Consider the following 13,889-nt stretch of genomic DNA (forward strand, 5'->3'; position numbering starts at 1 on the left):
TATGCTAATCAATGCATATGCATGGAGACCACAACACAAGGAGCTGCGTGCAAGCTAAGAGTAGACCTGACCCTGCCGCAGGACTTGAGAGATTCCTGCACGCAGAGAGGTGTCCGGCTGCGTGCGGCGCTGCTTAGATTAATTTATGCATGCCTCTGTAAGGGCGTGCGAACGCACAGGCATGCCTGCGTTCGGCCGACCACCCCCCTGTCACCACCCACAAATGGCACTTCCTGTCAATCAACATCGAAGGTCTCTGTGGACTCGCTGCGTGCTCTGAGAGAGCCCTTACAGTACTCAGCAACTTGTTCACACACGTGCAATGTGATGCATACGCATGCGCAGATTGCAAACATCTGCTTGCACCGTGTGCACCGTGTGTTCTCTCAATTGCGTTGCTTAATGAATCAGGCCCCAAGTCCATTATATATTCCAGTTCCAAGTCTGGTTATCAAGTCTCCTATTCCATCCAACATTCCAGTCTGGTTTTACCACAGAGACTTCTTAACATTAACCTATACTGGTTTCAGCCAATCCCTCCAACCATCAGACCCTTCTGATACTTCCATCATCGGTTCCAAACCGGCCCAGTACTGCAATTCATCATCATCAGTCCCAATCCGAACCAGTACTGCAATTCATCACCATCGGTCCCAAACCGATCCAGTACTGCAATTCATCACCATCGGTCTCAAACCAATCTAGTGCTGCAATTCATCATTATCGGTCCCAACCCGATCCAGTACTGCAATTCATCAACAACAGTCTCAACCGATCAAGTTCTTCAAATTATCAACATTGGTCTCAACCCGATCAAGTTCTTCAATTCATCAACATCGGTCTCAAACCGATCACGTTATTCAATTCATCAACATCGGTCTCAAACCAATCAAGATCTTCAATTCATCAACATCAGTCTCAGGGCCTGATTCAGCTTCAGATGGAATAGCTAAGCTGCTCGCTTCCAATGCAGCATCGGAAACTTTGCGGGACAACGGCCGGCTAAGGTGACCCATGGGGTCATGCAGCTGGCCGCTGCAGTTGAGTTGAAGAAGCCAGGAAATCTCCGTAAAGCTTCTTCCCTCCCCTGCAGCAGTGGCGACACACGGCCTTTTTGTGGAACAGAGGGCATTGCCGCCCCCATTCCTCACCCACAAAGTCTGCTGCCAGTCTGCGAGCGGGATCGCATACCCGACCTGCACATGCACAGAACGGGTCATGCGCCTGTGCAGATTCCCGAAAATCGGGAATCTGCATTCAGCAGTGCACTAGAGTGCACTGCTGAATCAGGCCCTCAAACCGATCAAGTTCTTCAATTCATCAATATCAGTCTCAAACCGATCTATCTTTCAATCCATCATCATCATTGGTGCCAATCCGATTCTGCCCATCTCTTCAGTATTATATATCAAGTACCCTTTCCAACCTGCTGCTCAAAAAAGATATTTACTTTTCTGGCCCATCATCCTCTACAGTTCATAATACTCCTCTTCAGCCTCCCACACCTGTTCTGACCAACTCCTAACCTCAGGCAGGACAGTTTGTACTGGCGCCAATGGATCCAGTCGAGAATCAGAGACAAGCTGCTGGATTTATTCCTGATGCTCACCTAGAACACCAAGAGGCGGCACAGGGTCGGGTGGTTCAGTTTCTTCAAGAACTGACTAACCGGCTGGATAACAATTAATCCACTCTTAGAGGTTCAGGAGCTGCCGCTTCATCCATTCCGATTTCTCTGGTTTCCGTTCCCTCAGCTCCCTCGTCTGCATATTCCTACTCGTGCAAAATTTGTGGGAACCCCAAAAATTGCAGGGGTTTCCTAAATCAGTGTAAAAAACAGTTTGAGCTCCAACCCAGCAATTTTCCTACAGACCATACCCAGGTGGCATATATCATCTCCCTCGTGGATCCACCTTAGACTGGGCCTCACCCTTATGGGAAAGATCAGATCCTATCCTAAAATCTTACAAGGAACTTGTGACAGCATTCCGCCGAATCTCCAATGAGCCCGAGAGAGTGTCATCTGCATCTTTAGACATTCTACGTCTGCGCCAGGGTTCAAATTCTGTATGCCAGTATCTGGTGCAGTTTCAAATACTGGCATGAGAACTCTTTGGAATGAAGGAGCATTCTATGCAGTCTTTCAGAATGGCTTATCCGACAAAATTAAAGATGTTCTTGTTACTTGTGATTATCGGACAAGTTAGAGGATTTGATATCCCTGTGCACCATTGTGGACTTACCATTAAGGAACAAGCTATTGAGAGAGGGAGATTCATTCATTCTAAGCCTTGAGCGACTCTTGCCTCAGTCAATTTCTCCTCCCAAAGAGGAACCAATGCAAATCAACCGGCTATCACAGGAAAAATGCAGAAGCGACAGTCCTATTAAGTTAACCTTAACTATTAACCTATTAAGTTAACCTTGAAGGAGTGGTGCTATCTTTTAGAAGGAGCTGTGCATCCCATTTCTATTCTCACAGACCACAAAAACCTCTTATATCTTAAGACAGCCCATTGTCTGAATCCGTGGCAAGCCAGATGGACTCTCTTCTTATCACGATTTAGCTTCAAATTGTCTTTTCGTCCAGAGGTCCAGAACTGAAAGGCTGATGCCCTCTCTCACTCCATGGAGCAAGAAAATTAAACTACATCCACTGAGAAGCATCTAATCATTGATTCAGTGGCTTTCTCTGCAGTCGGAGTAGAATCCTTGCCACCTGTTGGGAAAACTCTTGTCAAGCCTGCATTACACAGGAAACTGCTAAATTGGACTTCCCACTTTGCAGGTCATGCAGGCATACAAAAGACCTTCGAGTTAATTTCCAGGTCTTACTGGTGGCCAGCTCTCAGAATAAACGTCCAAGACTTCATTGCTTCTTGTAACAAGTGTGGCCAGCATAAAGTGCCTTGACATTCTCCAGCTTGACAGTTAATTCCTCTCTGTTCCATATCAACTGTGGTCACATCTGTCGATGGACTTCATTACCGACCTCCCGGTTTCAAACAAATTCAACACCATCTGAGTGGTAGTTTACCGGTTCACCAAGATGGCTCACTTCATACCCCTCACCGGTCTTCCGTCAGCTCCCAAGTTGGCTCAATTATTCATACAATAAATCTTCAGACTCCATGGATTACCTCTGGAAATCATCTCTGACTGGGGAGTGCAGTTTGTTGCCAAGTTTTGGCGTTCCTTATGTTCTTCACTTCAAGTCAAGCTTAATTTCTCATTCTCAATAGCTTAATTCCTACCACCCTCAGTCTAATGGCCAGACGGAATCAACCAAGATCTGAATTTATTTCTTTGTTTATACATAACCTCCTCTCAGAACAACTGGGCTGAACTGCTTCCTTGGGTGGAATTTTGTCACAATAATCAGTACCATTCTTCATCTGGTTCCATGCCCTTTTATGCCACTTATAGCCTTCAGCCACAAGTTCCTGAGTTTCAGCCTCTTCCTGCCTCACAGGTACCAGCTGCTGACCTCACCTTGCAGCACTTTTTCAAGATTTGGAAAGAGATCTGCTTCTCCCTGGTGAAGGCTTCTGAGCGATACAAGAAGTTCGCTGACAGGAAGAGGAGATCAGTCCCCAGTCTCAAGCTAGGAGATCGAGTTTGGCTCTCTACATGAAACCTGAGGGTAAGATTCCATCCATGAAATTTGCACCCTGCTACATTGGGCCATTCACCATTGAGCGTGTTATCAACCCGGTTTAATTCAAACTCAAGCTACCTTCATTCCTGGGGATACCAAATTCCTTCCATATTTCTTTATTGAAACCACTCAACCAGTTTCATTCCGCACTTCCAAAGGCACCCAAACTCCAGATTCATTGTGGAGTCGAATACGAAGTGGGAAAGATTCTGGACTCTAGAATCCGTTATGGACATCTCCAATATTTGATCGACTGGAAGGGCTACGGTCTGGTAGAACGTTCCTGGACTTTTGCTTCTATTGTTCATGCTCCTCAGTTGATCCAAGTGTTCCATGCCAAGAGGTGGAGGGGGAGGGGGGGAGGGTTGCTGTCACACACTGGCCATTAAAAACCACTTTTTTGCCACTAATTGGAAAAAAACTAATTTGCCCCCTATTCCTGCACTAATCAATAGAATTTGGTACACCGTTTCCATGGAATATATCACTGCCTTCCTTCATGACAAAATGCCAATATTTCATGAAGTTCGGACCCCTTGGTATTCTAATATTAATAGGAACCTTCCAGGTCTGGTTTGACCCTCATTTTGAATTATTAGAACGGTTTATTATTATTTTTTTTTCTCTATTGAACCTCGTTTTATTATTACTTAGTGTTTTTTTTCTTCTGATACCCTATTGACTCTGCTGCCTGGTGTCCCCCCCTTCCCATCTATTTTCTCTTATTCTATTTTTACTACTGTATTTGCTAGTTGTTACTGGTTTTTACGCCTTAACTTTTAAAAACAAAAATCACGAAAACAAGGTAGGTTAACGTCTTTTATTATCTTTTTTTTATGGCTGTATGTAATTGTTCTTTTCTTATTTACCTGTTATTTACCTTTAATAAATAAAAAGATAAAAAAATACTTTCTTACCTCTCCGTTGTCTATCTAGACTGGCACACTGCATATCGCTCCCAGCTGGTCCTGAGGTCTGTCTGTGATGCTCCTGCCCCGTCCTCTCAATGAGCCTGATTCAGAGATGGACGCTAATGCAATTTTCACACAGATTGAGCGATTGTTTGCCATTGCGCATGCATCGCAGTAAGTGTGCGTGAAGGCAGCTCTGCAATCCGCAGGCCACGGAGACCCATTGCAGAGTGATTGACAGAAAGTGAGCGTTTGGGGGTATTGACGGGGATGGTCGGTGAAATGCAGGCATGCCTGGTCGTTTGAACACCGTTACATGGGAGTGTATAAAATAGACACTGCTATTGCATATGCAGCTCTGCGTGTCAGAAGAGCACCCAAGGCTGCGGCAGGATAGACCTGCCGCAAGGGTAAGATGGCCGCTGATGTGCTTCGATGTTACCAATATTTATGTAGGTATGTGTCGTCGCAGGCAGGTAAAAAGGCAGCAGTGGGCATCTTTATGCTCGGGTGATCTTTGCTAACATTAGCATATTTTCTCATCTGCATTCCGTATGAAATTGAAGCTACGATCGCATTAGGGTCCATCTCTGAATCAGGCCCAGTGTTCTGTCACTGAGCATGGAGATGGCGCTCCACAGCCCCTTGCTCACATCGTGTCTTCCCAGCATGATAACATGTAAGCTGCACGCCATAGTTCCCTCCTAAATTACAGTATGGACACAGCCATGTTGGACTCGTGAGGCACCGTCAGCTGGGTGGGTGGCAGCAGTGAAGAGCTGCTGAAGAGAGAAGACGCTGGGGAACTCCTGGATGGGCGGCGCACTCCAGGTGAAGTTGCCGTGAAAGTCCTGGGGCAGGCGGCAGCCATGAAAAAGAGCTTAAAGGCTGCTGCCCCCCAGGTGAAGATGCAGAACAATAAAATAATAAAACAAACGGTGTCTGTGTTTTTTTTTATATTTCATATACAAGGGAACCCTACTCATTTTTCCCATGTATTTCCAGAACCAGGCCCGGCTCAGAGCCCAGTTCTGGTTGCGCTGAATACGGGTGACCCCTACGTAGTTTGACCCCATATTTTGGCAACCAGGACTGGTTCTGATTAGCCTGGTGCTGGTTGTGCTTAATACGGGGGACCCCTACATTGTTTGTCCTCCATATCTTCACAACCAGGACCGGTGGTGAATAGCCCGGGGCTGGTTGTGTTTGTGGGGGGCATGTTGTTTTTTTTAATTTTTATTTTACACAAATTCAAATTTTAACACAGACGCATAGATGGATCTCACTGATTCATCCATGCATCTGTGTCTTATTTTCTCAGATGCATGCCCAGCACCAGTGAGCACCTCTGTCGCCCACTGATGCCCCTGTGCACAACTCCACTGCTGCCACTGGTCCGCACCCTGCTGCTGCCGCTGCCCCGCACTTCTGCAGCCTGCCCCCGCAGCTGTCTCTCCCTGTGCATCACCAAAACACCTCCTTTGTCCCGGCCTTCCTACACCTGCGCTAATGTACCATTTTGTTGTCCTTCACCCATGCAGGTGGCTCAGTTTGCTCCTCCAAACCCTGATAGTTAATACATTTTAAAAAAGCAATGAAATTCCATAGACAAAAAAATGGTTTCACATGTCCCATGGAGGCTTCTTAGACATGATCTGAAATTTCACAAAACCTATTGAACTTCTGCCACTCAAGCTTCAAAAATCAATGAAATTACGATCATTAAGGCTGATGCCTTAATGGACGTGTTCCTTGCGTACAGATATGGTATGCCATGACACCATGTGGTTAACTGCAGATTCAGCACTCTCACAGAGTGAGATTGCTGTCACTCACAAAATGGTGGAGCTGCTAATTCACAGAATTGTATGCTCATTGGAATACACACATGCAGTCTATGCAACTGAGGTCTGAGCAGAACATAGATCTGCGCAGATGGGATAAGAGTATGGTGGATGGGGCAGAGAGAAAGGCGTGGAGAGGGGAAGATTAAGCAGTACAGATGGGGGCGAGCCAAAGTGATGCAGATGGGAGGGAAACAGTGGTGCACATGGGGGGAGACAGAGTGGCATGGTTTGGGGCAACAGATCGACATGAATGAAGGGTACAGAGTGGCATTGATGCGGGAAGACAGAGCAGCGCAGATGGGTAAAAACAGATTGGTATAGATGAGGAATACAGACTAGCACAATGAGAGAACACACAACAGTACGGATTGGGGAAGACAGTTTGGTGGGGATGGGTGGGAAGACAGATTGGTGCGGGTGGGAAGGGAAAGACAGAGTGGCAAGGATGGGGGGACAAAGTGGTGCAGATGGAGTGGCAGAGATGAGGGGAAGACAGAGTGACGTGACTGGGGGCAAGGCAATGGTGCAGATGGAAGGAAACACAGTGGCACGGATGCAGAAAGACGGGCAGTGCACATGAGGAAAGACATATTGGTATGGATGAGGGCATGCAGACTAGCACAGTTGGGAGAACACAGCTGTAGGGATTGGGGAAGTTATAGTGGCTTGGAGGCGAACATAGGGGGTCATTCAGACCCGCTCGCGAGCAAAGGACGCTCGCAAGCGGGTCAATGTTGTGCGAATGCGCATGCGCACGACGGAGGGAGCTCCGTCGTGCGCATGCGCGAGACCCGGCGAGCGACGAGGAATACGTCGCTCGGGGTCTCGCACCAAAGGGGGCGTGCTGTCGATGGTGAGTGACAGCACGCCCCCTTTGGTGGGCGTGCCGGGGGCGTGGCTGCCAGACGGAGGCATTCCCATGGGAACGCCTACCGTCTGAAGCCGGCCCCACTGACATCAGTAATGATGTCAGTGGGAGTGATTTTGGCTCTGATAGAGCCAAAATCACTCCTGGGCTTGCGGCAGCGAGACCCTACCGCAGGGTCTCGTCGCAAGCCCGATGGTCGCGATGGTCACCCACAGCTATGCGAGTGGCCAGGGGGCCGCTCCATTTTCAGGGAGGAGGGCCCTGATGCAGAGCGAGCGCTCTGGTCAGAGCATTCGGCTCATAGTGTACATGCCAGTGGCGTATCCATAATGGGTGCAGTGTGTGCGGGGCACATGGGCCCCCTGGTTCCAGGGGGGCCCCGCACACCCTGCACCCATATTTTTGTTAACTTACCTGTCCGTGGTCCGGCATCAGGTGTCGGCGCTGCTCAGAACATGGGAAAATGGCCGCCGCGGCCATTTTTGCGGTGTTCTACGCATGCGCAGTAGACTGCTGGCACACTCTAGTGCCCAGAGTCTACAGAACGCTGGAAAATGGCCGCAGCGGCCATGTTTCCTGCGTTCTGCACCTGCGCAGTAGACTCTGGGCACACTCTGGTGCCCGGAGTCTACTAATGCTCCAGTGGCTGGCCAGCCGTGTCAGCCGGCTGCCGGCCAACAGGGGGAGAGGAGGGGGCTCCGTACGGGGAGTGCACATGGCCCCCTCCTCTGTTAAGATGTCCCTGGTACATGCATAGACAGAGTATGATAGTTTTAGCAATTAGGGAGCTGAATGTGTATAATAAATGAGATAGATGTATTGAGTGAGAAGGATGTTGGAACCCAGTGGGATTATTGTGGTGACTGAGTGGGAAGATCATGGCACGCACATGAGATGTGCGTGCCACATAACTGCTCAGACCTCAGTTGCATAAACTGCATGTGTGTATTCCAATGAGCACACAATTCTGTGAATTAGCAGCTCCACCATTTACATAGCAGTGGAGCCCTAGTGTCTCATTTAACCCTTTCGGGGCTAAAGTTTCTAGTTGGAATATCCATTTTGATTCTGCTTGTAAAAGTGATTTGGCCCTATTTCCACCTCTAATGTTTAATGGTATATGATCAATGATTCTATTCCTCATGTCAGCCACATTATGTTTAGCTAACTGATAAGGTGCATTCATACGTAACGATTTTGTAACCAACAATTTTCTGTCAGATTATCTGTCGGATTTTCTGTCAGATTTTCCCTTGAAAAGGTGAACGATTTTTTTGAAGTGTATTATGAACGATGAACGAAAAATGTTGCTTCCCTTAATGAAAATCGTTATGTTGGACAGTCTGAAATGGACGATGAACTACAAATGGGAGCACACTTGAACGATTATCGTTCATCGTTATAACTCAGAAACTGAACGATTTTTTGAACGATTGAACGATAACGATGTTGTTAACGACAAATCGTTCAAAAAATCGTTACGTGTGTACTATGCACCAATAGTGTTTAGCAACAGGCTGATCACTTCCTCCAATATTAATAACTGCGCGGATGGCTGATCTATGTAGTGCCATCCGCTCTTTAAATTGCCTTTCTGTCTTGCCTGTGTAGTTTAAACCGCATAGGAAAGACATAAGGTATACTACATACGTGGTACTACAGGTGACCGTAAACCTGATAAAAAAAATTTTGTACAGTATATGCATGGTTAGAGCTATATCCAAGTATCACTGATCTGCAAGGGATACGGCCTAGGCAACGATGGTAACCAATTTTTTGCTTCAGGAAATGTTTAGGTTTATTTTTGGATTTCTATTTGCCTACATCTAATTTAACAGTCTATCTTTCAGGTTACGGTCTCTAGTATAACATTTAACATACGTGCCTACCCTCCCGATTTGGCCGTGAACCTCCTGAAAATCAGGTGCCGCTCCTAGCCCCCGGAAAGGCAGGCTAGACTCCAGTCAGGCCCCCTCCCACGGTTACAAGAGAATCCCCCAGCAGCAGGGGGTCCGGGTCATTTTGTCCCTGCCCCCTGCTTCACAGTGCCCTGCGTCATTTAGGCCCTGCCACTCTCTGCCCACAAATGCCAGTCACGCCCCCTTGATTTGCCGATCCGGCAACCCTGACGTGGAAGTATTTGACTATTCAGTAATCCCGGGAGGGTATTGTCAGTATTCACAAAGGGCCAAAGTTCTTAAAATATTATGGTAACTTCCTGGCTCTTAGTTGTAAATCTATTAACCCAGGGTATACGGGTGAAATGGAAGACAGAATTATTAAAGACCAAGCAAAAGGTACTTGACTTGCCGAGGGAACAGCTGTTACAACCTAAAAGGAAAAGCAGCATCCTTTCCACCCGTATACCCTGGGTTAATAGATTTACAACTAAAGGTCTGTATCCACTAGGCAATTTAACAGGCCGATTGAACGATAATGACATCGTTATCGTTCAATCGCTTATTAATCGTCCGCAAATCGGGTAGTTTAAAGTAAAAAATGACCAGCGATGCACGTGCCCGCTGGTCGTTTCTGACATCTATGATCGCCCGAACATGCTAGTCAACCTGAAGATAATGTCAGGTTCAGCATGTATGGAGATGATGGATGTGCCTACACTGAACGACTGACACCCTGAATTACGTTATTTGGGGGCATGCCGGTATGGCACGCCTCTCGTTTAACGTCATGCGGGGGAGAGCCCAGCACTCCTTTAGTAGCTGGGCTTCTCCCAGCTCTCTTCCTGAACTAAATGGAGCGATGCAAATGTGCACAGCATCCATTCCTCTTCTTTGTGGTCCGGCACCGTTGCGCAGCTGCGGCAGTGGGGGTGCCCAACCTCCAGACCGCCCGCAGGACACTTCTGCCCACGGGTAGAACAGCGGGGCAGTGCCTGAAAAACGTGACTGTCCCGCTGAAATCGGGATTGTTGGTGTGCCTAGGTTGCCTAATGGCAAATCCACCCCTGGGTGAGAGGTACTGCAGGACCAGTGAGGCACTGTTGAAGTGTTGCAGGGGCAGCAAGGTGAGAGGCACTGCAGGTGCAGTGAGGTGAAAGGCACTGTTGAAGTGGCGAGGGGTAGCGAGGTGAGAGGGTGGTGTCTGTGGAGGAGGGCGGGATACTCCCTCATAGGGCTTGATTCTGAGCCAGAGGCAGTTGCGCCCTTCCTTGCATCTTTTCTGCAGTTGCTAATGCCACTACAAACTCCTTCCCTGGTGTACGTCACACACTGAAGCAGTGCACTGTGGGCCTGATTCAGAGCCGGACGCTCTTTAAGAGCGCTCGCTTTGAATCAGGGCGGTTTTTTTTTGGTTGCGGCCTCCTGGCCGCACGCTAAGCTGTGGGTGACCACCCACAGCTTTTGTGGGTGGTCAGGTGATGGTCGTGACCATCGCGACCATCGGGGCTTGCGACAAGACCCTCGTGGTAGGATCTCATCCGTCGCAAGCCCCAGAGAGCTTCCTACTCTAACAGAGCAGGAAGCTCTCCACTGACATCACTGGTGATGTCAGTGGTGCCTCCCACAAACGGCAGGCGTTCCTTCAGGAATACCTCTGTTTGTGTAGCCACCCCCCCACCCCGCCTACAAAACGGGGATCAATATCAACAGCCGCCCCTCTTGTAGTGAGTCCCGGAGCGAGAGAATTTCTCTCTCGCTCCGGGGCTTGCGCATACGCAGTACCCCACCATCGACCCGCTTGCGAGCACTATGCACTCGCGAGCGGGTCTGAATCAGGCCCTGTGTACAGGTGATGACATCCTCAAAAAATGGTGTTATCAGAACAGTAGCATTATTTATTCTTAATATAAAACATTATTTTTTCTATTACTGTTTATATAATTTTATTATTTTATTAATATAAAAAGCAAAAGGTTGTAATTAATTATATCGGTGCCACTGTAATTCACCAGCACTAGGTTGCTTCTTCCACTGGAACCACTGTTTTCATATCTCCCACTGCCTGAGTCAAGCCACCCTCTTATATTGGATCTCCACCTATCACTTCTTCATTCTGCAGATCATACATATCTTAATCCTTATTTAGTGCCTTCTACTGCTTTTACTAAATAGACTCAAGAATATTTCTTCCTTAACTACAGCTATCTTGTCGTTCAAATGGGTGATCCCCTCTATCAAGAATTGTATCCCACAAATGCAAATTCATGTCCTATTGCTATATGTAGATACTAGTATTATAGACCATTTATTTGCATGCATTATTTAACTGCTATGCTGCAGACTCTTATTTTCTAGCATAACCGTCTCAGTATTACAGTATTCTGCAATGACAATGAGCGGTTTAGCTGTAAGTCAGGGTCAGATCAGTTATCTAAGTATTTTATTATTAAAATTATTATTTAAACTTGTACTAAATATATTTTATCTACAGTGTAAATGTAAATGTTTAGGTTATAATTCTGGAGATTCCAGACTAAGGGGTCAATCCAATTAGGTGCGAATTGCGAGGTGCGAGTTGCTATTTTCTCTTCGAATTCGTATAGCGAATTCATTTTGCAATCCAATTAGCAACTTGCACTGAATCAGTAAGACTGAATTCGCATTTTCCCATTTGCACCTCCCTGAGGACGAGAGATTGAAAGGAAAATCTTTATTTTAAGGTTAAAATGTCGGGACACTGTGCTGAACCCCTTGAACACCCCCCCACCTAATGACTAATTAGGCAATTGGAAGTTTCCAATTAGATTCATTAGTCTGAAAATTACTTCATTTTGTGGGGTATAAAAAAATGTCCTCAAATTACCCCAAAATCAACTTTTTTGTTAGTTTAGGCACCCCAAATTTAATTACAGTATTTTATTAAATTGAAAAAAAAAAATCGATTTTTTTTATTTTTTTTTATTTTTTGCAAGGTGCCCTCAAAGTACCCCGAAATCACCTTTTTCCTGCTTTTTTTTTTACATTTTTCGTTTAATTAATTTGAGTTTAAACAAAAAAAGTTAGTTTTTTATCATTTTCTTGCATATTTTAAAAAAACACACAAATCAGCCATTTGACACCATTTAAAAACCTACAGTACCTTCCTAATGCCCACAAACAACCTTCTATGCGGTCCTGCACAATAAATTATCCATTTTGGGGGGTCCATGATGGTCTCCCCACTTTTTAATGCACTTCTCTCAACTCTCATTTGGCAATCAATTCGTAAACCACTGCAGCGAGTAGTGCGATTAAGCATTTTTAATTGGATTGGAGAATTCTCGGGAGTGCGCATCGATGCGAAGTCTGCAAGAAACAAACCCGCTACTCTAATTGGATTGACCCCTATATTACCAATATTTTTCTGTGAACCAAATTACATTAAAATACATTTGTCTTCATCCTTCCAGACGACGTCCTGCAAGTATTTGCTGTACAAGTTACAGTAATGCTCAGTATTTTATTTTCGAAGGCATAAGTGCCCCCTCTACTCCAACATCTCCCCGGCCTCGTTCAGCATTTGTGAGTGGAGACAGGCCTGCAGAACATGGGGAGCAAATATTTAAGACTGACTTAGGGTCGACAGCTGCATCACCTCAAAATTGGAAACCCGCTTTAAGGTGAGTACTAGATAAATGAATAGTATGCTTTGTATACTTACAATGCACAAACATGCTCATTCCTATATTTTAGGTTCTTTTAGACTAAATTGGCCAGATGTCCATGCTTGTGTCATACCAAAGCATCCACCAATCCTATGAGATATCTAAGGGGGATGGGGATCTATCTATTGAAAATTCATTCAGAAAGATGACCTTGAACTGACCATTTATGTCTTTCACACAGTTGTGCCCCATTCATATACTTGTGTAATGCAGTTCCTCTATTTCTAATTAGTTTGTCCGTACTGAAAAAACTTCTTGGTAAATAGGATTAATATTCGGTAAGAAAAGAAGAACAAATGCATGGTTTCATTTCTGTATCTTTAGTGACACACACAGGACATTCCTCCTAGTGTATTCAGTATGTCACATTGTTACCTGTCATAACTCCCTATCTCCATCATCATCCCCCAGAGGACAGAAATCAGAAGGATCAGTGTCCAGATATGCAGGGATCCCATTGACTATAGTGTACTGTGCAGTGGTGTAAGTTCATCCCAGACGCCCGGAGGCAAGTTATAATTTGGTGCCCCCACGTCACAGCCGCTGACACTATAATGTAGCATTTCACAAGCAGATACATCTGCAGTTGCACACAGAATATAGGCATGCCATGGAGGAGTGAGACAGAGAGTTGTGAGTGAGGGGGCGCCGGACGTGTTACACTGACAAAAGAAACTGCTGAGGAGCAGCGACACCAGTGAGTAGGGACAGGCTATACAGTCAGGTGCATAAATATTGGGACATTGACAGAATTTTCATATTTTGGCCTTTGTTCACCACCACAATGGCTTTGAAATGAAACAAACAAGGTGTGCTTTAACTGCAGACTTTCAGATTTAATTTGAGGGTAATTACATCCAAATCAGGTGAACGGTGTTGATTCTAGGTGTGACATTTGCATTTGGAATCAGTTGCTGTCGACTCTCAATATGAGATCCAAAGAGCTGTCACTATCAGTGAAGCAAGCCATCATTAGGCTGAAAAATCAAAACAAACCCAT

The 13,889-nt window shown here is 46.0% G+C and overlaps 1 protein-coding gene across 1 annotated transcript in view; it reads left to right on the forward strand.

Moving 5' to 3' along the window:
• The window catches only part of LOC148508161 (phosphatidylinositol 3,4,5-trisphosphate 5-phosphatase 2A-like), a 132,473-nt gene that overhangs the window by 100,992 nt on the left and 17,592 nt on the right, over positions 1 to 13,889 (forward strand). Inside the window, exon 22 of the mRNA XM_088444976.1 lies at positions 12,635 to 12,844. Within this exon, the coding sequence (XP_088301102.1) occupies positions 12,635 to 12,844 (210 nt within the window). The remainder of the gene's footprint in view (positions 1 to 12,634; positions 12,845 to 13,889) is intronic.

The sequence above is a fragment of the Taudactylus pleione genome, unplaced genomic scaffold, assembly GCF_031769625.1.
Source record: "Taudactylus pleione unplaced genomic scaffold, aTauple2 ptg000375l, whole genome shotgun sequence".
Lineage (NCBI taxonomy): Eukaryota > Metazoa > Chordata > Amphibia > Anura > Myobatrachidae > Taudactylus > Taudactylus pleione.